Here is a 23711-nt window from a genome sequence, read left to right on the forward strand (position 1 = left end):
ATGCAGGGCTCGATCCCAGGACCCTGAGATCATGACCGGAGCTGAAGGCAGTCGCTTAACCAACTGAGCCACCCAGGCGCCCCATGTAAAAATGAAAATTAAAAAGATTTTTAAAAGTTGATAAAATAAGAAATTGGTTGAGAAAGGAAAGAGAAAAAAAATTGAAAGACTATCATGGGAAAAACCGTGAATTCTGTATATTATTTTCCCCTAGTACTGGAGTTTTGCAGTTCTCTATGATTGGTAAACTTGGTGTTAGCTGGATGTTCTTGCTGATCTTCTGGGGGAGGGGCCTGTTGTGCTGATTCTCAGGTGTCATTTTCCCAGGCAGAATTGCACTGCTCTTGCCATGGGGCCAGGCTAAGTAAGTGGCTCTGGATTGCTCTATGTGACTTTTGTTTCCTGAAGGTTTTCTGTGCTGCTTTAGAGGATGAAAATGAAAATGGCAGCCTCCCAGTCTCCAGCCCTAAAACCCAGAACTCCCCCTTCCCCCTACCCCAGTTCCTCAGTGTGCCCTCAGGGAAAAGTAGTCAATCACTGTGGTCTCCCTGGTCTCTGGCTGCATTCTGTGCTCACCCAGACTGTGACCAGCGTTTCTGTTTCATGGCACGTGACCCTGTTTCGAGTCTCCAAACCCTACAGACTCCTGCAGCACCCTCCTCCCCAGGGAGGGGTCTCGGGGTGGTTCTGCTGTTTGCTGGGCCCTTGCTCAGAGGTGGTCACCTGACCATGCTGCAGTTCGCAGTATGTGGCAACCATGAGCTGAGAGCCCACTCCTGGGCTCCCTGATTGCAGCTGGCTTCCCTGCTCTGATGCCTGGGAGCTCTGCCGCACACAGGCACCCCCCGGTCTTCCTGTGACCCCCAAGGATCCTGAGACCACACTGTCCCACCTAGGTGCTTCGCCATCTGAGCACCTTTCAGGCAGGGATGCCCCTCACTGGAGCAGACTTTTAAAAGTTCTGATTTTGTGCTCTGCTGCTATATCACTTTCTGGTGCTGGCTGCCAGAGGCTCCCTCCCCCTACAGCTTATCTTCCCATATATCACCTCAGATTCACTTCTCCACATCTCCTACCTTGCAGAAAGTGGTTGCTTTTCTATTTGTAGAGTTGCAGCTATCCTTTTCGTAGACCTCTGGTTGAGTTCGCAGATGTTCAGAATGACTTGATAGCTGTCTAGCAGAATTCCTGGGACCAGATGAAACTAAGGTCTCCTACTCCTCCACCACCTATGGAAAAACTTCTCCCTCTCTTTCAAACACTACCATGATGTGATTAATTACTTTAAAGGCTCTTAGAATTCTAGCTCACTAGTAGTTCTTTGTTGGTTATAATTAGGATGAGAGTAGCAAGTATCCTGATGGTTTGTTCTACTTTATGGAAGTTAAAATTGCCAATTGATACTGTGAGAATATAAGTGATAAACTTTAGTATATGTGCTGCCGAAGCGAGCACTTAAGTGATAAACTTATAGGTGGGTGTGATTTCATTTGTTTTAGAAAATAGTGTAAAACATAGATACCTATTTGTCCACAATCTTTCCCTCCTTTTTCCATATCTACAGCTAACTAAAAGAACTCTTACTTACTGTCTTATATCTGATTTTTTTTTCTAATATCGTTACTGGGAAAATGGTATCCAAGTTTTTTAGTTCTCCTTTATAGGCTATTATGTGTTCTGCAGAATAGGTGCTTAACAAATGGATTTTGAATGAGAGAGTAAAACTCCTTTTTGCTATTAATTGAGAGTTATTTTTGTACATCTTAAAAAAAAACCTTTAAATGCTTATTAGGCTAAAGAATATAATGTTTGCTATCTTAATAGATTGTAATAATAATTAGGTTTAATTTTTTTCATCCACATACTCTTGAGCCTTGCTTTAGTAGTTTTCATTCTAATGAATTAAATACTATTTTTTCCAAGGAATCTGGTGAAGGCAAAAACTCATCAGACTGTAGAGATAGTGAAATAAAAAAATGGCAGCTAGCTCCTCTTCGAAAGATGGGACAACCAGTTTTACCTCGGAGATCCTCAGAAGAAAAAAGTGAAAAAATGCCAAAAGAGACTACAACTGTTATTTGCACAGGAGAAAAAGGTTCCAAACCAGGTAGTAAGATTAGTAAAAATTATTATGTATTAATAAAGTTATATTTCATACACTATCAATTAGTGTATTTTAGGGAAATTTAACCATTTTAACATTTTAATAGCAATAAAAATAGTTTAGGTGATATTTCTTGAAATTAAAAACTATTGCTCTAAATTCTGGGAAGGGCTAATGAACTTAGTAAGACCCCATCCTCATGGCACTTAAACACTAATAGGAGAAGACATAATAAGTAGACAAAATGGTGTGCTATTTTTACAGCGTTTAGGCACTGTGAAGAAAAAGTAAATGGGGTTAAGAGTCACAGTTGAGGAGAGTGGTGGGAGTTTGTTTTAGGTAGGAGGAGGTAAATTGTGAGGTGGGATTTGAAGGGATGGGAACTTTTTTTTGGAGGACTGGGTAGAGTGCAGTCTCAAGGTTTCAAGGTAGAATCAAGCTTGGTATTTGAGGAGCACAAGAGCCACTGTGGAGTGGTTAGACAGTAATACATGGGATAGAATGATGGTTGAGATGAGTTCAGAGAAAATTATGTGGGAACTTTGAGGGCATGACAAAGAGTTTATATTTTATTCTGAATGTAATGAGAAACCTTCAGAGGATTTTGTACAAGGTAATGATGGGTTACTTTCGTTTTCCTGTAAAGATTGGATTGTAGGAGAGTAAGAGAGAACGAGGATAGTTAGGAGTCTGTAGTATCCTAGGAAAGAAATGATGGTAGCTTGGAACAGAGGTAGAGTGGAAGAATTAGAAATGGTCAGATTCTGATATATTTTATAGTAGAATTGGCAGAACTTGCTGGTGGATTAGTTATAGGTAGGTGAAGGAAAGAGAGTCTTAGCAGAGGATTAAATAAATGGTGCCATTTATTGAGAAAAACAGATTTGGGGAGGAAAATTGAAAAATTATGTTTGGGTGTTTTAACTTTGAGCTGCCTTTTAGATACCCAGGTAAAGATGTTTGAGTAAACCTTTGGCTGATGAGTCTGGAGCTTAGAGAAGACTTAAAGGGGTGGTATATAAACAAGGGATTTATCAGTGCATAGTTATTTAAAATCATGTACTAAGATATAAACAGCTACAAAAAAAAGTTTGATAATGAAGAGGCAGAAGCACAGCACTTGGGGGGCATACCAGCATTAGAAGTTGAGAAGACAAGAGGTTCCAGCAAAGGAGACTAAAAGATGGTCTGTGAGGTAAGAGAACTAAGGGACCATGATGAAGTTTCAAGAAGAAGGGAATGATCAATTCAGTGTTGTCTGGACATCTAATAAGATGAGCACAGATCCAATGTGATTTAGTGAAATGGAAATCATTGGTGACCTTGACTAGAATGGTTTTGGTGGAGCACTGGGGATAAAAGCCAGTTGTAGTGGTTTATGGAAGAATGGAAAGCCAGGAATCAGAGATCCTGATTAGTGTTTTAAAGAATTTTGCTGTTAAAGGGAACAGAAATGGTGTGGTAGCTAGAGGGATATGGGAGGTCAAGAATTTTTTAAGGGAGATATAGCATGTTTGTAGGACTGTGGGAATGATCCAGTAGAGAGAATTTGATGATGTCTTTTTTAGGGGCTCAAAATCCATGAAGAAACAAGAGGGGATGGGATTTACGTAGAAGGGTTGGTCATAGAAAAGGACAGCTTATCCATTTTAATAGTAGGGAAGATGATTGCATATGGTGGGAGGGAGGGTAGATGCAGGTAGGTTAGATTTGGTGATGGGAAGATGTGATAGCTGTCATTTTCCTGTTTTTCTTAGTAAAATATGAAGTGAAAAAATCAAATGAGGTTGAAGTTGGGGAAGGAGGTATTGTTGGTTTGAGAAGAAAGGAGAAAAAAGTCTAAAATAGATGTTTTGGGAGGTGGAGAGCAGATTTACTAGGAAAACTTAATAGAATTAGGACAGCAGATTGTTATCTACTTCAGATTTGTGGTTATAAATTTAAAGCAAGATCTGTTAGCATCAGTGTTTATTTTTCTCCAGTTGCCTTCAGCTGTTTGTAGGCTATTTGGCTTTTATCGGGGTTGTAGTTTTGCAAATGCAGATGTTTAAAGGAGAGAGGATAAAGGTGTTTAGTATGCAAGAGTGTGGTAATGTTGGACTGTCAAATCAAAGTTGGTTATGTGGGAAAATGACATGAATGATAAAAATGATAGATTTCAGAATTGTTGGGGCAGGGAAGGGGGCGGCGTGGGGGGGGGCCTGGCTGGCCTAGTCAGAAAAACGTGACTCTTGATCTTGGGGTTGTGAGTCAGAGCCCCATATGTGGGGTATAGAGATTATACTATACTTAAATAAGCTTAAAAAATGGGAAAAAAATAAAATAGGAAAAGGGCATATGCGTTTCATAGCTTTAAGCCACTTTTTAGTCACTTAATTTGTCATTAAAATTCATTTAAATTAGAATTTCTTTTTTTTAATTGAGATATAATTGGCATATAACATTATGTTAGTTTGAGGTATATGACAATGATTGGATGTTTATATATTGCAAAATGATCACAATAAGTCTAGTTAACGTCTGTCACCATATATAGATTAGAATTTTAATGTCAGAAATATTTCAGTATGGAATATGGGTTCTGATATTATTTCTAAATAGTGATTTTTAATCAGTCAATTTTGTTTATAAACTTACATTATGCATTAAAAAGGAAGATACCTTTTTAAAAACAATGAGTTTTGATAATTGTTTAAATTAGGGGCTCATGAGAAGCAAGAGCTAAAAAAGAAGAAAATTGAAAAGGGAATGCCTAATATGCATCCTCCTGCTACGTCTACTTCCAAGCCTTCTGCAGATCAGATCAGACAAAGTGTCAGACATTCTCTTAAAGACATTCTTATGAAAAGGTAACACACATTATTATTATAGAAGATTAAATAATATATGCTTCACGTATTTGAAGAATAATTGAATTATTCTAATTTTAAGACTTACAGACTCAAATTTGAAGGTACCAGAGGAAAAAGCAGCAAAAGTTGCCACAAAAATTGAAAAAGAGCTTTTCTCTTTTTTTCGGGACACAGATGCTAAATATAAGAACAAATACAGAAGTCTGATGTTCAATCTGAAAGATCCTAAAAACAATGTAAGTATGTTTTGTTCATGTCTATAGATATCTATGCTTCCAGCTTTTCTGAATACATTGGAATTTAAGATTATAATACAGTAGATCTATAATTTATTTCAAGTGAGACTGTCATTTTAATAGTCATTTGCTACTGAACTGAGTTATGAATTCTGCATAGTGGTAACTAGTGTTATATAATGAGTGTATTAAAATATAAAATACTAAGTCTGCCTTAACCTGATTTATGTGAATTTTCTTTGCTTTATGTCCCTTATTTAATCCAACTTATTAAAAATTCATTCATTATGTATTCTTTAAAATTACTATTAAGCCAAAATTAATTTGTAGACAAATTAAGTGACTAAACACAATATTGCATATTGGTACTTCTGATTTAAATCTAAAAATAGAGTAACAGTCCTTAAGAAAATAAATTACATTTAGGTAAAAAAGAATACTATTTTAAAACATTCTGTTAATTTAAATATGATTTTAATTCTAAATATCTTTTAGCAGGGCGCCTGGGTGGCTCAGTCATTCAGCGTCTGCCTTTGGCTCAGGTCACGATCCCAGGGTCCTGGGATTGAGCCCCTCATCGGGCTTCCTGCTCAGTGGGAAACTTGCTTCTCCCTCTCCCACTTCCCTGCTGTGTTCCCTCTCTCGCTCTCTCTCTGTCAAATAAATAAATAAAATCTTTTAAAAAATACATACATACATACATACATACATAAATATCTTTTAGCAGTGAAGCAAACATTACTTGAACTGTTAATCATTTCCTGGCATTTCTTGTTTGGGACTTAGAGGATATCTAAAAACTGTGTAAAACTTCTTGTATATTTGCTTAAGTTTTATAAGATTTTCACATAAGTGATAACAGTTCGTCAGTTTGTATAATGATATTTGCAATAGATAGTATGTGAAATGAGGTATTTCCTTGAGGTATACTAACAGCTACTTAAGAAAAATCTACATGTACAATCTGTCATCATGGTCTAGGGGATCAGATACATTTTGAATTATATAGTCTGGAAGCTTTTCTTCAGTTAGTAAACATTTATTTCCTTTAGGTTTCTTTCTTGCAATGGGTTCTTTGCTCTGGAGTCCCCTCTAAGCCTGTTAGAACTTAAACATATGAAATCTTAAAAATATGAAAGACCTCACATTCAGTAAAGTTCTTTTATGCAGTACCTTGCTATACTACAGGTTGGCTAATAAGACAGAGTGTGTGTCCTTGGGAATACTCTGAGAGTCTTTTTTGGTGGGGGCGGGGGTAGGGAACAGAGTCTCAGTACAATTTTTGGATAGACATAATGGTTCTACATGCTTCTCCACTGTGTGTTGATTTTCATATGAAAGATATATTTTGCTGCCTTAGATGATAAATTCCTAGAATACAAGGCTGTCAATAAATTTCTCTGTAGTAGATAATATATAAATCATTAAACATTTGTAAATCAGGTTTCAGAACTGATTTTTTTATTACATCTTTATTTATTACAAGTTTTTATACATACAGCATTTCATTTTAAAAATGTTTTTCTCCTCCTTCATTCCCATTTTTAAATATTTGCAGATATTATTTAAAAAAGTACTGAAAGGAGAAGTAACCCCTGATCATCTTATAAGAATGAGTCCAGAAGAACTGGCTTCTAAAGAGTTAGCTGCATGGAGACGGAGAGAAAACAGACATGTAAGATTATCTATGAATATGGTGTTTGACTATATCAGAACCTGTATTTTTCAGCCATAGGGGGGAAATTATATATACACGGAAGTAATTTAACACAGAATGCACAGTAATACAAACTTCCTGTTCTGTGCTTCTTATCCCCCATTAACTGAGTTCTTAAAATTCAGTTTTTGTTTTTCTTTGTCTCTGCTGCTTTTTTCTCATTTTTTCCATTTATGAGAGTACATAATTAACTTGTATTTTGTTATATTTTGTAAATCAGAAAGATGGGAAAATAAGCACATCTTAATCACATCTGTACTTTTCAAGAACACAATTTGAAGGTATTATGAATATTGGTAATTTGTAGCACTAGATTAAGTCAGATTGAAAATTTTATAGGTGTATAATTCCTTTCTAGTCATAAGTTTCAAAAGCCAAAAGCTCAGAAAAACAAGGTTTTCTTTCCCTTACACATTTATTGATAAAACCTGATCCAAATTGTCATGTATGAATGTTCATATTTGGTGTGGGCTTAAGTACTTCAGCCCCAGCTCATTGAAGTGTTATTATATAACATAAATAGTATGTGCACCATAGTCCATTTTTAAAACTAAAAAATTCTGAAAATAACCAATGCCAAGAGTTTTCATTTGGGGGTTGTGAACTTTTAAATACCTTTAAAGATTAAGTGAATATGACTTGGGGTTATTGTGACAGTGGGATGACCACGTTATCTACTATTTTGATTACAGTGGCCTCAGAATATTAGCTTTTTATGCTAGAAAATACTGGTTACTTATAGTTCATATGAACTGTACGTGATTTACCTGATTCTAAATACTTGCATCTCAGGCATTAAACCTCCGTGTAGGTCTTTTTCCCAAACTAGTTTGAAGCATGAGGCCTTGATTTGATATATTATACTTATTCATATAATTCTTCCACTTTCAACCTGTGTAATTTTTCCTTTTATGTTGAAAATAGTATCACCTCATCTTCTTTCCCTCCATATCCCAAATATGTACACAGCTCTCTTCTGCTTTGAAACACTGGCTGCAAGTACCATCTGCTTTGGAGACCAGCTTGTTCTTTAGGGCATGTATCTGATTTCTTTCTTTAAGGGTGATTCGCACCTAACAAAGGCAAGATTAATGACCAGACCCATCTTCACCTTCCTTAACCCATTCCACTCTTGACTACTTTTCAGTAGTTCTTGCTACACTTGCTTAATATTTTGTTGCCAAGTTTGTTCAACTAAATTATCACTGTCACAAAGTATGCTTAGTCAGGAGACAGCTGACAGGGGACTACTTGATAATTTTTGGTGTTTGAATAGACTTCCATTTTTGGGGGGATGTTAAGAACATCAAATTAGGAATCTGAGGAAGCTATTTCTCATTTTCCTGGTGGCAGCCGGTAAAAAACTAAATCAGAAAGCAGATAAATACCATGTTTCAACCCTTTGCAAATTACATTGCACTTTAGTTGCCTCTGGTTAAGTTACATGTGAACTTTTCAAGGCTTATAACCCCAGCACTTAAAATAGTCTCTGGCATTTGTAAGTACTCAATATATGTTTGTTGTTTGAGAGACCACCTAAAGATTAAAAATTATGTGATGTTGCTTTCATTTTTAGATAAGCTGTTATTTAAAGCTGTACATTTGGAAATATGTGTAATTTAATTATGAAGTGTTTCTTTAAAATATTTCCTTTAGACCATAGAAATGATTGAGAAAGAGCAGAGAGAAGTGGAAAGACGACCAATCACAAAAATAACTCATAAAGGTGAAATTGAAATTGAGAGTGATGCCCCAATGAAAGAACAGGAAGCAGCCATGGAGATACAGGTAAAAATAATAAAAATGTCATGTTTTGTAGTGCTCAAAACATGAAGGTTCCGAAAAGATTTGTCTAAAATGTTCTTAAAGGTAAAAGAAGAATTTTTAAAAATGTATATATTTTAAAGTAATTCATTTTATTGGTTTCATGGTTTTTTTGAGTGTTTACAATATTGTTTCTCTGGTTGTAGTGTGCAGACCATCTGCATCACAAGCACTGTTAAAACACTTGTTAAAATGTAGATTCCTGGGCGCGCCTGGGTGGCTCAGATGGTTAAGCATCTGCCTTCGGCTCAGGTCATGATCCCAGGGTCCTGGGATCGAGTCCCGCATTGGGCTCCCCACTCATCGGGGAGCCTGCTTCTCCCTCTCCCTCTGCCTCTCTCTCTCTCTCTGTCTCTGTCTCTTATGAATAAATAAAATCTTAAAAAAAAAAAAATGTAGATTCCTGGAGTCTCTGTGACTTGGTGAATTCTTTAATAGGCCTATAAATCTGTAAGTGCTTCTTAGGTAGACTGTGGTGTGAGAGCTTGGTACAGCTTTTCTTATTTTCAAATATCGGTGAGGAAATAATATGAAATCTTGTTAGAGGCCTTAAAGAATGATGTCTGAGTTTTTGCTCTACTTTAAGTAATAATTAGTATCTAGCATTTATTTTTTAAAGAAATAGTGAAGGGGGGCACATGGGTGGTGCATTTGGTTGAGTGGCTGACTCTTGGATTCACTCAGGTGGTGATCTCAGGGTTGTGAAATTGAGCCCTGCGTCAGGCTCTGTGCTCAGTATAGAGTCTGCTTGAGATTCTCTCCTCTCCTTCTGCCTCCCCCCCACCGCTTGCTCACTCGCTCTAAATAAATAAAATCTTTAAAATTAAAAAAAAAAAATAGTGAAAACCTATGAATGGAATAGTTTTCATTTTAGAAAAAATCAACATGAAATATAAGTTGATTTTAATAATTAGGGCCAAACTTTGCTAAAATTTTTTACTCTTTTTTTTTTTTTTTTTTAGGAACCTACAGCTAACAAGTCATTGGAAAAGACAGAAGGAACTGAAAAACTAAAAGAAGAGATTGATTCTATGTCCAAAGATACCACTAGTCAACACAGACAACATCTTTTTGATCTTAACTGTAAAATTTGCATAGGTAATTGGAAATTTTTCTTTCTGAAATGTTGCTTTCATTTTGAAAGAGAGATACTTGTATTTGTACTTTAAATAGGTTTTTGTTTTCTCTGAATTGGGGGTGAGGTACCTGCTCACTCCCTTTGAGGAGTAGCACATTTTTTGAGTGGTAGTCTTCAGAGTTGAGTTAATAGTTTTATACTGTGGTATGGTTTGTGATCTAGAATTAACTATACTATCTAAGATCTGAACTTAACAACCCTGGGGCAAAAGGCTAGAATTTAAGCATTAGAGTAGGCATCAGAAATGTTGGGCAGTTGTGATGGTACTGTCATTTATTAAGTGAAGGAGTAAAATAGCATTCATATTTTATTATCATATATAACAAATGAAACAAATCCCAAAATACCTTTTCTCTGGCATTCTTCTATTTGGTCATTCATTCAATAAATATTTATTGAGTTCTTGCTGAGCACTTTCTGGTGCAGGGAATATAGTGGTGAAAAAGTCAGATCTTATCCAGGCTTTAAGAGAAACTGTACCTAGTGGGAAAGATAGGCAGGTGATGATTTGGATTACAGAAGTACAGTTATAAATGTATTTAGCTAGCAGAAAGACCCAGCCTAGACTGGGGCATTGGGGAGACTTGGCTGAAGAATTGACATTTAAGCTGAGTCATGAAAGTTGAAAAGTAAGCCTGCAAAGAGAGAAGGGAAGACCATTCTGAATACTGGGAATGGCATGAGCTTGAAGTGAATTCGAGAAGAGGAGAGAGGCACATCATTTGTTTGAAGAGACAGATATTTAGAGATCACATCTTGTAATATCTTTTTGCCTTTCAAATTTCAGATTGTGACTTCTTATTAGTAGTGAAATCAGTTTAGTAAGTAGTTAACTGGCATTTCAAAAACAAAGAAAAACAAAATAGAAAATACCACAGTGAACTGCACTTACAAAGATGAGCACCATTTTGTGAGACTTTAGTTTCAGTTACTTTTTTTTTTTTTTTTAAAGATTTTATTTATTTTTCAACAGAGAGAGAGAGACAGTGAGAGAGGGAACACAAGCAGGGGGAGGGGGAGAGGGAGAAGCAGGCTTCCCGCGGAGCAGGCAGCCCGATGCGGGGCTCGATCCCAGGACCCTGGGATCATGACCTGAGCCGAAGGCAGACGCTTAACGACTGAGCCACCCAGGCGCCCCGTTTCAGTTACTTTTATAACAAAAATACATATATACACATACACATACATATATATACACACACATGCACACACACACCCACAGAGATGTGAGTGTGTGTATGTAAGTAATGGATCATGAGATAAAATATTACTTTATAGATCATGATCAGAAATGCTGAAAATCTTTTGTAGCTGCATTGACGATTTTGGTCTTTTATCTAAGAGCGGTGGACGGTGACTAAAGGGTTTCTTACCAAGGCAATGACATGATCAGATGGGAATTTTATGAAGATCTGTCTCTGACTTTGAGAAGAGATTAGAGTGGGAGAAGCCAGGAGAGGAAGGAGGGAAACTGCACAGGCAGCCTTTGCACTAGTCCAAGTAGGAGATGAAGATAGTTTTGATTAGAGTGATTAGAGTGGTCATTGGAGATAGAAATAAGTGGAGACTTTGAAATACTCACATTAGGTAATATTGATAGATGTTGGAGGTTGACTAGATTTAGGGCATAAAAAATGGGGATGTATTAAGGAAGAATTTAAATTATATTCAGTTTATTGTTAAAAATAGAGGATCAAGAATTTTGTAAACTCTGGAGATGTGACTCAATTTTTATTTTTTTACTGTGGTATGCTAAGAAATGATACATACCTTGTTCAGTAACATGAAAAATTGTTAGGTTAATCTATTTGCTGCCATCCATCATTGGATTAGAGGCTAGATGAAATGTATTACAAATTAAGTAATTTTCCTATAATAAAAATAATCCTATCTACTCAAAATTCTGTTTACATATTTTACAATCTGTACAGTGATAAAGACTTAAAGGGCAGAGTGTTTTTAGACTTTGTTATTCTTAAAGAAAGCCATCCATGATGTAATAGTATTCTTAAGTACACCCATTTAGCTCTGTCTTAATAAAAAATACTCTTAGTTATTTCTATTAATTTTAATCATTTCTGTGGTAATAGTTTAGTAAATTTAATGGTATCACACAAAAACATTTGTTAAACACTACTAGACCTAACCTATTTTCAGAAAGTTTGATTTTTTTTCCCTTCTTGATGCGATAGCCTAAAACCAATGTCATTTTTTAAACTTTACTAATATTTTTCATGTTTAGTAACTAAGCACTGCACTGCATTTATGTCACGAGCTGCTGCTGTATATGTAAAACAAAGTAGGATACAGAGTTGTTTTACTCTGTTCTTCTCAAGACTTGGAATTTGGTGTAGTTTAGTTAAAAAAAATTGCTAGGGTATCAAGAAACTGATTTTAGGTTCTAGTTATAATGTTTCCATCTCAGCTTATCTAAGTTGCTTAGCATCCTCTTCCCCTAATTTTTCCCATCAATTAGAGAGGTGTAATACAACACAGTATGAGAGATGATAGTTAAAAATTACCCTAGGAAATCTAAGGTTATGCAACAATTCAGTCAGAAAAACAGTAACTTTAGAAGCAAAATGGATGAAGTTATAGAAATTTCAGTTTACAAAAATGATTTATTTTCATGTCATCTGGTGTTAGGTCGAATGGCACCACCTGTAGATGATCTTTCTCCAAAAAAAGTTAAAGTTGTTGTTGGAGTATCTCGTAAACATTCAGATAATGAAGCAGAAAGTATAGCAGATGCATTGTCTTCAACCTCAAATATTTTGGCATCTGAATTCTTTGAAGAGGAGAAACAAGAGTCTCCGAAGTCAACATTCTCTCCTGCTCCACGGTAATATTCTCTTAGCTACAATTTCTGTAGTAATCATTATAGATCTTTGCCAGATTATACTTGGAGGTCTTCAAAAACAAAAAGGTAACATATTTCTTAGGAACCTTTCTTTTGAGAAAGTAACTGTACCCTCTAAAACATTAAACTAATTGAGAGAAAAGAGTAAGACTCAAAATTAATTTAGAGATTTGAGTCTGTATGTGGGGACTTGACTTTAAAATTCCGTTTAATTATGTTGGTCCCAAGAGGCAAGAGATAGGTCATTTAAGAAAAATTGCTTGTACTTCTCTGTACCTTCATCTAAGCCACCCTGGAAGGATGATTTTGAAAACACGACCATGTAAATATGAATGTAATTTTTTATAAAGTGAAAATCTAAACTCTTTAATCAATAGTCTTTACATATTTTGGCTTTATTGACATGCTAAAATAGAAATAATTGATGACTTAGTAGAAAATGGATTTATTCATGAGCAGATTTTTAAGGCTGAAAATTTTTAATGTCATATTTTAGTCCAGAGATGCCTGGAACTGTTGAAGTTGAGTCTACCTTCCTGGCTCGATTGAACTTCATCTGGAAAGGTTTTATCAACATGCCTTCTGTGGCAAAATTTGTTACCAAAGCCTACCCAGTGTCTGGTTCCCCCGAGTATTTAACAGAGGTACTGTGAACTTTTCTGCCCCTTTCTGCTCGTATTAACATATGTGTTTATAAAAGCAGTAGGAGAGAAAACAATATTATAAATAATAAAAATATTAAATGATAAATTTATTTTCATTCATAAGAAAACTATTGACAGTGATCCTTAAACCATTCAATTAATGGAACCATTGAGTTCACAAATGGAGTTTTTGAACTGTAGATAACTGTGTTCTGAAAGTTTTAAACCCACATGTCCTATACTTTAAGATGTGCTTTCCTGTGTCAGAGAATTAAAAATTAATGAGAGTCTGCATGGATAGCTTAAGTTTTCCTTTAAATACAGACTTGATAAAAGATTGACCTACTTAGTATGGTCTTCAGTATTAGCCTGTCAGGAAGATTTTTCCTTGTTAACAGTTCTTCTCATTCTCCTGTTGCTTATGTTTCCCAACTGCATGAATACAGTTCTTCCTGCCTCTTTCTGTGAATGAGATGCAGGTTATAGTTGAAACATTACAGCAAGTTGACAGTCTCATGAGACCAATGACTGTAGTTGCTGCAGGTACCCTTGGTTTTATACCTGCAGGAATAAGAAGGAATATTTATGGAATATTAATTTAGAATATTTATGGAAATATTTTTGGAAAATAAGCAGCTATACTATTATGATAAATGAGAAAATATGACATTTTTGAACTATTTTGAAGAAAGTTGTCTTTTTCTGTGTTTATGCAGAAGGAAAATAAATCAGTACACATGTACTGTATTTTTGTTGAGATTATATTTTCTATTATATTACTTTTCTTTGTATTCGGCTGAAATGAGTTTATTTTTTAATTTTTTTTTAATATTTTATTTATTTATTTGACAGAGAAACACAGCCAAAGAGGGAACACAAGCAGGGAGAGTGGGAGAGGGAGAAGCAGGCCTCCCGTGGAGCAGGGAGCCAGCCTAACATGGGGCTCGATCCCAGGACCCTGGGATCATGACCTGAGCCGAAGGCAGACGCTTAACGACTGAGCCAACCCAGGCGCCCCATTTATTTTTTAATTTTTATTTTTTAAAAATATTTAATAAGTAAATTATTAGAGCACATTCTAAAATTTTTTATTTTTTTAACATTTATTTAATAAATAAATAATTATTTATTAGAGAGAGAGCACAAGCCGGGAGAGTGGCAGGCAGAGGGAGAGGGAGAAGCAGGCTCCCTGCTGAGTGCAAAGCCTGAGGGGAATAAGCAACTTGAGCCACCCAGGCGCCCCTAGGCTGAAATTAGTTTACATGTAATGTGGCTTAACTAATATTGATCAGTTTATTTGTTTAGCATTATGTTTTAATAAACAACCTAATTATTACTTTTACATATAGTTTGCTTGGCAAGTAGTATTTTAGAAACATTGATTTTATAAGAGGAAAATTAAATGGATCCATATGATCTTCTTTTTGAACAAATCTGTTTAGAGATGTAGTCTTTGACCAGTCTGTGGTGACGAGAACTCTTTTAAATGGGAAAGAAGTCCTAAACAATGGAATTTGATTTTAAACAAATTACTCTCCTTTCTAAGCCAGTTTCTTTGTGGTTGCTTTCCTGAATTCTACCTCTGCTTTCTGCTTATTTTTAGTTTAGGACTAAAATCCCAAATAAATATTTAAAGTAATTAATAATTTAAATAAACTTAATATCAATTAATTGTGCTTTTTATGAGTTTTCTCAGCTTCTTAGAAAATAGAAACATACTGATTAGTTTTAAATATTTTCAGTTACACACTTAACTGATTTTATGTATAGTCATCTATTTTCAGAAAGATTCTACCATTTAAAAAAATGAATTTGCATTATTACAGTGTTATTCTCTACTGTGTAAAAATATGTGCTATAATTAAACTTAACTTTTGAGATGCAGCTGTTAATGATTAAATGATATCCTTGCCCACTACCACCAAGAAGAGGGCGTGGGGTAGGGGGAGGTCAGAGAAGAAAAACAATCTCTAATATTCTGAAATCTGTTGTGTTCTTTCTGGATTTTCAATGTGTCGTATGCTTGCCACTACCCCTTTACTGTGCCTGTCATTCCTGATGAGAACTGACATGACCTCAGATTTGATCTCAGTTGTATCTTGGGTACCCACCTTAGTTATTTGGAGTTGACATTTGAGGTAAAGCCTGATTGCTGCCCCTGTACTTTCTTATGTTCTGTGATGCAAATCTTATTATTTCCTTGTTTTTTATTACCATTTCAAATTAGTCTTAGAGCTAAATTTAAATGAATTATGACTATTATACTATATTTTGTATATGATCTCACCTTCCTTTTTTACTGTAGGATCTACCAGATAGTATTCAAGTAGGTGGCAGGATATCGCCTCAGACAGTTTGGGATTATGTTGAAAAAATTAAAGCATCAGGAACCAAGGTAAGGGAAATTTCTTTAGTTATACCAACATGAGAGAATATTTGAAAAGTAAATCGCTGAGAGTTCTATATGCAGGGTATCCTGGGGGTAGGAGCCAATACAAATTCTATATCTACATAGTATTCCTGACAAAACTGAACTAAAGCCATTTGCTAAGGCTCAAAACAGCCCAGCATTCCTTTGGTGGGTTTTTCTTTCCTTCTGGTATGCTTTCTTAGTGATTTCTGTGTCAGTGTTTTGGAAGAAATGCTTTAGAATTAAGTATTGAGATTCCTCCTGGAATTTTGCCTTGCTTTGATTATAGACATTTGTTGACTTAGGGCATAGCCTAAGCTGCTGCAACAAAGAGATCCTAAAAGTATAGTGGCTCAAAGAATATAGAAATTTATTTTTTTAATATGTCAGTGGTTCAGAGTAGTTCTGGGGCTCTGATTCTACAAGATCATTCAGGGACCAGTTTCCTTCTGTCTTATTATTTGCCTGTTTCCAAGAATGTTACCCTTATCAGTCAAACGTGGTCAAAGCTGACTTATCAACTCATGTGGGAAAAATGGAAGAATGCCTGTCTAGTTGTTTTAAAAGCAAGACCTGGAAATTGCTGTTATCCTTTCACTTCCTCTAACTTCCATTGGCAAGAACTTTTTAGTAACGTAGTCTTATGTAAGCTGCTAAGAAGGCTGGGAAATGTAATTTCTGGAAATGTTGTCTCTATTGGATGGTGATGTGCCCAGCTAAAAGGCTTTTTGTAATAGGAGGAAAGGAAGAGAATAGTTGGTGATCATTAGTAGCCTCTATCACAATATTATTTTTTTCTTTACTCTCTCTCTATTTTCCATCATTTCTTTAATGTGTAGAACAGTACTACACAGGAAAATTTACATTAGAAGAAATTGTTTTTCCCTCCAAGGATGATAGTACCTAGCATATTACAGACATTCAAAAAATAAATCTTAAATAAGAGAACATTAATTTTTTATCTTAAGATTAGACACGTCTAGTAAGATTAGAAATAATCCAGAATGGATGATCTCAAGATAAAAAGAATATATATTTTTCAATAATTGATTTTAGAATTTAAATTGATACAGTGTTAGAATACAAGTAAACTTTGAAGCACTATAAAAAATGTTACAATATGTATTTGCTATCACTTTCTCATGATAGTAAAAGTCATCGGAAAGCATTGGTATTACCCTTGGACATTTTGGGAATCACTCTTGATCTACCCCATATATTTCTGCCTAACACTTTATAGTATGCCTCCTTTCTGAACTGACTGAAACACTATAATAGTTGTTACCCCTGAAAGAGGACAGTTTAGATGACCTTTTGTGCCATAGTTTAGCTCATCTGTACGTTTTCTTTAGGAACTTGCATCAATTTAGGCTTTGTAGCAGTTCTGGCTCTCTCCCTTTTGACTACCTTTATGAAAAGGCATCCATTTTTTTTATATTACCAAATTAATACTATGTTGGAACTCTTTTTTCTATTGGAAACAAAACCTAGAACCCAGAGGCACACAAATAAGTTCCCAAGTAAGCCAAAGGATTCTACAAAATTTATGGCCTTTGTGTATTTGAGGTCTTTCACACAGCCTCTTTTATTTCTAAATCCAGTCCCTGTAAATGGGATTTTCAGTGGATTTGAGTGTTTTTCTGTATGTGTACATGGCAGGGTGGTGGTGGTAGGTGATACTAATTTTCAGTATGCTGAAAACACAGGCAGCCCTTTGTGAAGGTTGTAACATATAAATATAAAAACATATAAACATATAAATGAGATAATGTAGACACCAAAAGACTTGGGTTTAAATATGTTCTCTGTCACTGAAAGTTGTGTCACCTTGAGCAGATTAATTACCTTGGACTCAGTGTCTTATGGGACACCTTCAGATAAAACAAATCTGTCAGTGGATCAGCGAAGATCTTTTCCTAAGAGTTGCTTCCCTTTACTATTTTTATCTGCATTTAAGTTGGTAAATCATGTTATTTGGTAATCATCATAAAATTTACTAGATTATTACTATAATTGAGAAATGATATTTAAAACCAAGCTGATCTTTAGGTTATTATTTTAAACAATCATTTATTATTTTCTTGAATAGGAAATTTGTGTGGTTCGCTTCACACCCGTAACTGAAGAAGATCAAATTTCTTATACTTTGCTGTTTGCATACTTCAGTAGCAGAAAGCGCTATGGAGTAGCTGCTAACAACATGAAGCAGGTTAAAGATATGTACCTTATTCCTTTGGGTGCTGCAGATAAAATTCCACACCCTCTTGTGCCTTTTGATGGGCCTGGTAGGTATACATTTTAATAATAGAGTATGAATAAAATAAAGTGGGAGGTGAGACCAGAGTGACAAAATGGACTCTTCTTTCTTTCTCAGGATCCAGCCCTCTAGAGCTGACTTGACAGGGGCAGGCACCCATTTAATAGGCTGTAATAAGCTGGATGCAAAAATGTACCCTTTAATGTAATGGTTGAAAATGACTGTTTTTATTTTATTTTATTTTTTAATTTATTTAACAGAGAGAGCGTGCATGCACACAAGTGGGGTGGGGTATGGCAGGCAGAGGGACAGGGAGAAGCAGGCTCCCAGCTGAGCATGGAGCCCGACATGGGGCTCGATCCCAGGACCCTGGGGTCATGAGCTGAAGGCTTAACCGACTGAGCCACCCAGGTGTCCCGAAAATGACTGTTAATTGCTGTTTTTTATTTCATACAGGGCTTGAACTGCATAGACCTAATCTGTTGTTGGGCTTAATTATCCGTCAGAAACTGAAACGGCAACATAGTGCTAGTACTAGTCACACAGCTGAGACTTCTGAAAGTGTACCAACGGCTTTGCCACCTGATAAAAAAAGTAAAATAGACGTTTCCGCAGAAGAAACACCAGAGGAAGAAAATGACTTTTTTAATTCTTTTACAACTGTATTACATAAGCAGAGAAATAAGCCTCAGCAAACTCTTCAGGAAGACCTTCCAACAGTAATTGAACCTTTAGTGGAAGTCACCAAACAGGAGCCACCAAAACCTTTAAGATTCCTTCCTGGGGTATTGATTGGCTGGGAAAATCAGCCTTCTACTCTGGAATTAGCAAATAAACCTCTTCCCGTGGACGATATACTTCAGAGCCTTTTGGGCTCGACTGGTCAGGTATATGAACAGGCTCAATCAGTGATAGAACAGAACACTGTCAAAGAAATTCCATTTATAAATGAGCAAGCCGACCCCAAAGCAGAGAAAATAGATAAAGTGGAAGCACCTGATGGTGAAGCCAAGGAGGTAAAGGTTAAAGCAGATGATCTCTCAGAATCTACAGTTAATTCAGTAGTAGTAGGAGAAGAAACATCAGTAATGGGGTCTTCTTCCATTTCTCCTGGACCTTTGGCAAGTCTTAGCCTCAGAGGTAAGCCACCAGATGTTTCTACAGAAGCATTCTTAACAAATTTATCAATTCAGTCAAAACAGGAGGAAACTGTGGAGAATAAAGAGAGAACATTAAAAAGACAGCTGCTGCAAGATCAAGAGAATAATTTGCAAGATAATCGGACTTCAAATACTAGTTCTCCATGCAGGTCTAATGTAGGAAAAGGAAACATAGACAGTAATGTCAGTTGCAGTGAAAACCTTGTTGCTAATACAACAAGGTCCCCACAGTTTATCAACCTGAAACGGGATCCTAGACAAGCAGCAGGACGAAGTCAGCAGATAACTGCTTCAGAAAGCAAAGATGGAGATAATTGCCGGAATGGAGAGAAACACATCCTGCCTGGTCTGTCACACAAGGAGCACTTAACAGAACAAATCAATGTAGAGGAAAAGTTGTCTTCTGTAGAGAAAAACTCATGTGTTCAGCAGGGTGAAAATTCAGGGGTTGCACAAAACTCACCGTCGGTAGAAAACATACACACTTCTCAAACAGAACAAGCAAAACCCTTACAGGAGGATATTTTAATGCAAAATATCGAAACTGTGCACCCGTTTCGAAGAGGATCGACAGCAGCATCATCTCATTTTGAAGTTGGAAACACATGTCAATCAGAATTTCCTTCTAAAAGCATCAACTTTACTTCCAGAAGCACCAGCCCCAGAACAAGTGCAAACTTTTCACCCATGAGGGCACAGCAGCCCAACCTTCAGCATCTCAAGGCTAGCCCCCCTGGATTTCCATTTCCAGGGCCTCCTAATTTTCCCCCACAAAGCATGTTTGGATTTCCACCACATTTACCACCCCCTTTACTTCCCCCTCCAGGCTTTGGCTTTGCTCAAAATCCCATGGTTCCCTGGCCACCTGTTGTTCATCTGACAGGCCAGCCACAACGTATGATGGGTCCCCTTTCACAAACATCAAGGTATATAGGCCCACAAAATTTTTACCAGGTTAAAGACATTCGAAGACCAGAAAGGCGCCATAGTGACCCTTGGGGTAGGCCAGATCAACAGCAACTGGATAGGCCATTTAATAGGGGTAAAGGAGATCGACAGAGATTTTATAGTGATTCACACCATTTGAAAAGAGAGCGACATGAAAAGGAATGGGAGCAAGAATCTGAAAGGCATAGACGCAGAGACAGAACCCAAGACAAGGACAGAGACAGAAAAAGCAGGGAGGAAGGGCACAAAGATAAAGAGAGGGCACGGTTATCACATGGTGATCGAGGAGCAGATGGAAAAGCAAGCCGGGATGGTAGGAATGTAGACAAGAAACCAGATAAACCTAAAAGTGAAGACCATGAAAAGGACAAGGAACGAGAGAAAAGTAAACATAGAGAAGGAGAAAAGGACAGAGATAGGTACCACAAAGATAGGGACCACACTGACAGAGCTAAAAGCAAAAGGTAAAATTTGCAGGCTGCTTCAAGATTACATTCAAATAACTGAAATGTGGTATCTTAAAAACTTTGATTGCCTGCTAGGATTGTGCCATCTTTTAAATTTTTAATATTGGTGGTTTGCAGAACAATAAAATCTGTGTGTTGGTGCAGAGTGCTCTCTGTATCAGTGCCCATCATCCCTTCTTCATACCAACTGTCCCTAGTTATAGGAATTTAATATTTTTAAAAGTTTTACATTGCTGTATATTCAAAGATTTGTTTTATTAATATGCAATAAAGGCTTAGAAATTTTAGTTTTATTCCTTACTTGGTAAATATGGTTAACTATGGAATATATTTACTGCCTCTAGTGAATGTCCTTTATATAATGACTAATTTGAGAGTAATGTGTGCTCTGTAAGTTTGTTTTAAATTGCACTGTTTTTAAAGAAACTGTAGAGGAGCAACAGAAAGCCAAGCAACTTCATAATCAGATTATATTAATCATTTAGTTGAGCAGTTTTTGACTAAGAATCAGACGCCCAAGGGAGTACTTTTATTGCTTTAATCTGCACTCATTGAAGGCATTTATTACCATATACTACAACTTTGTGGTAGGCCATTTTTTTCCTTTTCATTTTTGGCTCTTTGGAAACTTGAATACTTAAGCTTGTACATGATCTTGTGTTTTGCTATCCTTTTTACTGTAAAATGTAAATATTTTAAGGGATATTTTGATTCTAAATATGATAAAAGAATTTCTCACCTATTTTGTGTGTGTGGTTTGAAATTCAGTAGTAAAAGCATTTCTTCTTTAAAGCTTTAATTATCAGATACTAAACTCTTTCTCCACCAAGAACAAACAGGTAATAGCTCTCTATGTCAGGCAATAGATGAGGGGAAAAACAATTTCTGTGTCATGGATTACAGGCTATTGAGTTAAATCATGTAGGTTAGAATTGAGAACTACCAATGAAAAAGTGTGTAGCTATAACCCATTATATAGGTATGTTTCTGAAAACTTGTATACCATCAAAATTTGATACACTGACTAATCATTACAGAACTTTTATTTAAGAGAAACGTGGTGTGAATCTCTTTGTAAAATGTATAAATAACTCTGATTTGTTGGTGGACATGGGATAACTCTCCGGTTCTGTATGCTAGTTTTGCTTGAAATAGCACATGGAGGCTATTGTTAATCCAAATTTAAATTTATTTACAGCCTAAATTACCTACTGTATTGATTGCTATCATTTAAAGCAGTAGCTACCAAAAGATACTAACACTTGAGACCAAAAAAGGGGGGGGGGCGGAAACCAGGATTTTTACTCATCTATATTAATGAAGAAAAATATAAATGACTTCACAAAATTAAAAAGATAAAGCTTGTTTTCTTAAAAAGTCTAAAGATTACAGTTAAAAATAGCTTTTGAAATTGAATCAGCTTTGCTATTCTTACTGGAGAAAAAAGGGGTGTAAATTCAAAACCAAATATTTTGTCTAATTTGCAGCCCTTTTTTTGTCATCCTTATCCTCCGAAATTAATCATCATAAAAGTTCTGAAACAGAGGACTTGTATTTAAATAAAATTTGTTTAATTTTGGTCTACTTTTCTTTTGGAAATGAACTTGTTAGAAAACTAGTCAGTTTGTAAATAAAACCTAAAGTCATCTTTTGCACAATTATGAAGAAATTGTTTTCAGGGTTTTACTATAAACAAACACAAAAACCTCAAACCAAAAAGTTAGCTTTTTTATTTCAAGTATGTATGTTAGTAAGTCTGCTCTCTGATTTATCTGGTTGTGGGGTTGAGCAGACACTGGATTTTTTTTTTTTTTTTTGACAAGATACAAGTGAAGAAGAGTGAGTTAATAAAAGAAAGCCTTTAAGTTAGTTTTTGATTACTTCTTAGTAGTTTCTTGTATATATTGTTGCAATGCTTGCTTGAAAGTTCTTTCTTCCTATCTCTTTGGAACATGATACATTCCTGTAGAGGCCCCTATTAGTAGCGGTGGCCATCTCCTGTATATTCAACAGACAACCAAGTCTGTTGACCCCTTGTTGATTGAAGTATTGTGGAGAGTGGGAGAAGTATAGGCATAATAACTGAGATTGTAACTTGTGAGGAAAGGGGGAAAAAGAAAAGTTTTCAATGAGAAGTAGATCCAAAGCCATTCTCGGTTTAAGTCTCACCTATAACTACTAGCCTTACATAAACGTGAGTTAAATGAAGTTCATCTTTATTTTTCCTGTCTTAAGGAAAACTTGCTCTTCAACAACAGTTTGATGCTTTTTAAATAAATTTAGAACCATCTTAAGATGGTATATACATACCTCTATTAAGTAAAATGTACCAGGGTGTCTCGATACTTAAAAAGTCCACCTCTTGTAATCCTTGTGGCAATAAGAAAGTCTCTGTGAACCCTGTGTATGTCAGACCTTGTGCTGGGGTGCTTTATATAAGCCTTGGTCAGCCTGAAAGTTGAAGACTTACCTTAGAGGTCTCTTGAGGAAACTTGTACTTAGAAAAATTTAAAAACTTGCCCAAGGTTAGACTGCTATTGTCAGAACTGAATTCTAGCTCATTTCTAGTTTTCTCCAAGGTCTGTGTGCATGCCAGTTGTATGAGAATTGAGAACAGGAGAGAGAGAGACAAAAGCCTGATTACTATGTATGTCCCTTTTGTATCCCCTTTCCTCTCTATTCCACCAATCTGTCTGAAACCCTTTATTGAACAACCCAACTTCTCAAAGTGAGAAGGAAGACACAAAAACACGTGGTTCCCTTGTATAGATTTGTTAAGTTTATATTCATTTCAAATCCTAATTCTGAAGTCTTATTTTCTATTGCTTCTGTGACAAATTATTCAAAACTTAGTGGCTTAAAACCACACAAATTTATTGTACATTTCTGTAGATCAGAAGTCTGAAGCAGATCTCAGCAGGTTGAGATCAAGGTGTCAGAAGAGTGCATTCCTTTTCTGAAAGTCTTAGGGGAAAATCCATTCCTCTTGCATTTTCCAGCTTCTAGGGGCCACCCACTTTCCTTGCCTCATGGTCCCTTCCATCATCTTCAAAGCCAACAACATGGGGCTGAGTCTTTCTCATGTTGTGATCTC

At 36.0% G+C, this 23711-nt stretch overlaps 1 protein-coding gene across 9 annotated transcripts in view; it reads left to right on the forward strand.

Annotated features, from left to right (window-relative positions):
• PHF3 (PHD finger protein 3) overlaps nucleotides 1-21673 on the forward strand; it is an 84869-nt gene extending 63196 nt beyond the window's left edge. For 8 of the 9 annotated variants that reach the window (XM_045870130.3, XM_064597742.1, XM_045870133.3 and 5 more), the window contains 11 exons: nucleotides 1924-2107; nucleotides 4806-4953; nucleotides 5036-5192; nucleotides 6751-6867; nucleotides 8566-8697; nucleotides 9696-9831; nucleotides 12518-12713; nucleotides 13228-13375; nucleotides 15681-15770; nucleotides 17875-18070; nucleotides 18499-21673. In XM_045870130.3, the coding sequence (XP_045726086.1) occupies nucleotides 1924-2107; nucleotides 4806-4953; nucleotides 5036-5192; nucleotides 6751-6867; nucleotides 8566-8697; nucleotides 9696-9831; nucleotides 12518-12713; nucleotides 13228-13375; nucleotides 15681-15770; nucleotides 17875-18070; nucleotides 18499-20618 (3624 nt within the window). In that variant the 3' untranslated portion in view covers nucleotides 20619-21673. The remainder of the gene's footprint in view (nucleotides 1-1923; nucleotides 2108-4805; nucleotides 4954-5035; nucleotides 5193-6750; nucleotides 6868-8565; nucleotides 8698-9695; nucleotides 9832-12517; nucleotides 12714-13227; nucleotides 13376-15680; nucleotides 15771-17874; nucleotides 18071-18498) is intronic. The other variant, XM_045870135.3, reaches the window with a different exon arrangement.
• Nucleotides 21674-23711: the final 2038 nt, after the last annotated feature.

Source organism: Mirounga angustirostris, unplaced genomic scaffold, assembly GCF_029215605.1.
Source record: "Mirounga angustirostris isolate CCGP_5_RB_7025 unplaced genomic scaffold, mMirAng1.0.hap1 SCAF_8, whole genome shotgun sequence".
Lineage (NCBI taxonomy): Eukaryota > Metazoa > Chordata > Mammalia > Carnivora > Phocidae > Mirounga > Mirounga angustirostris.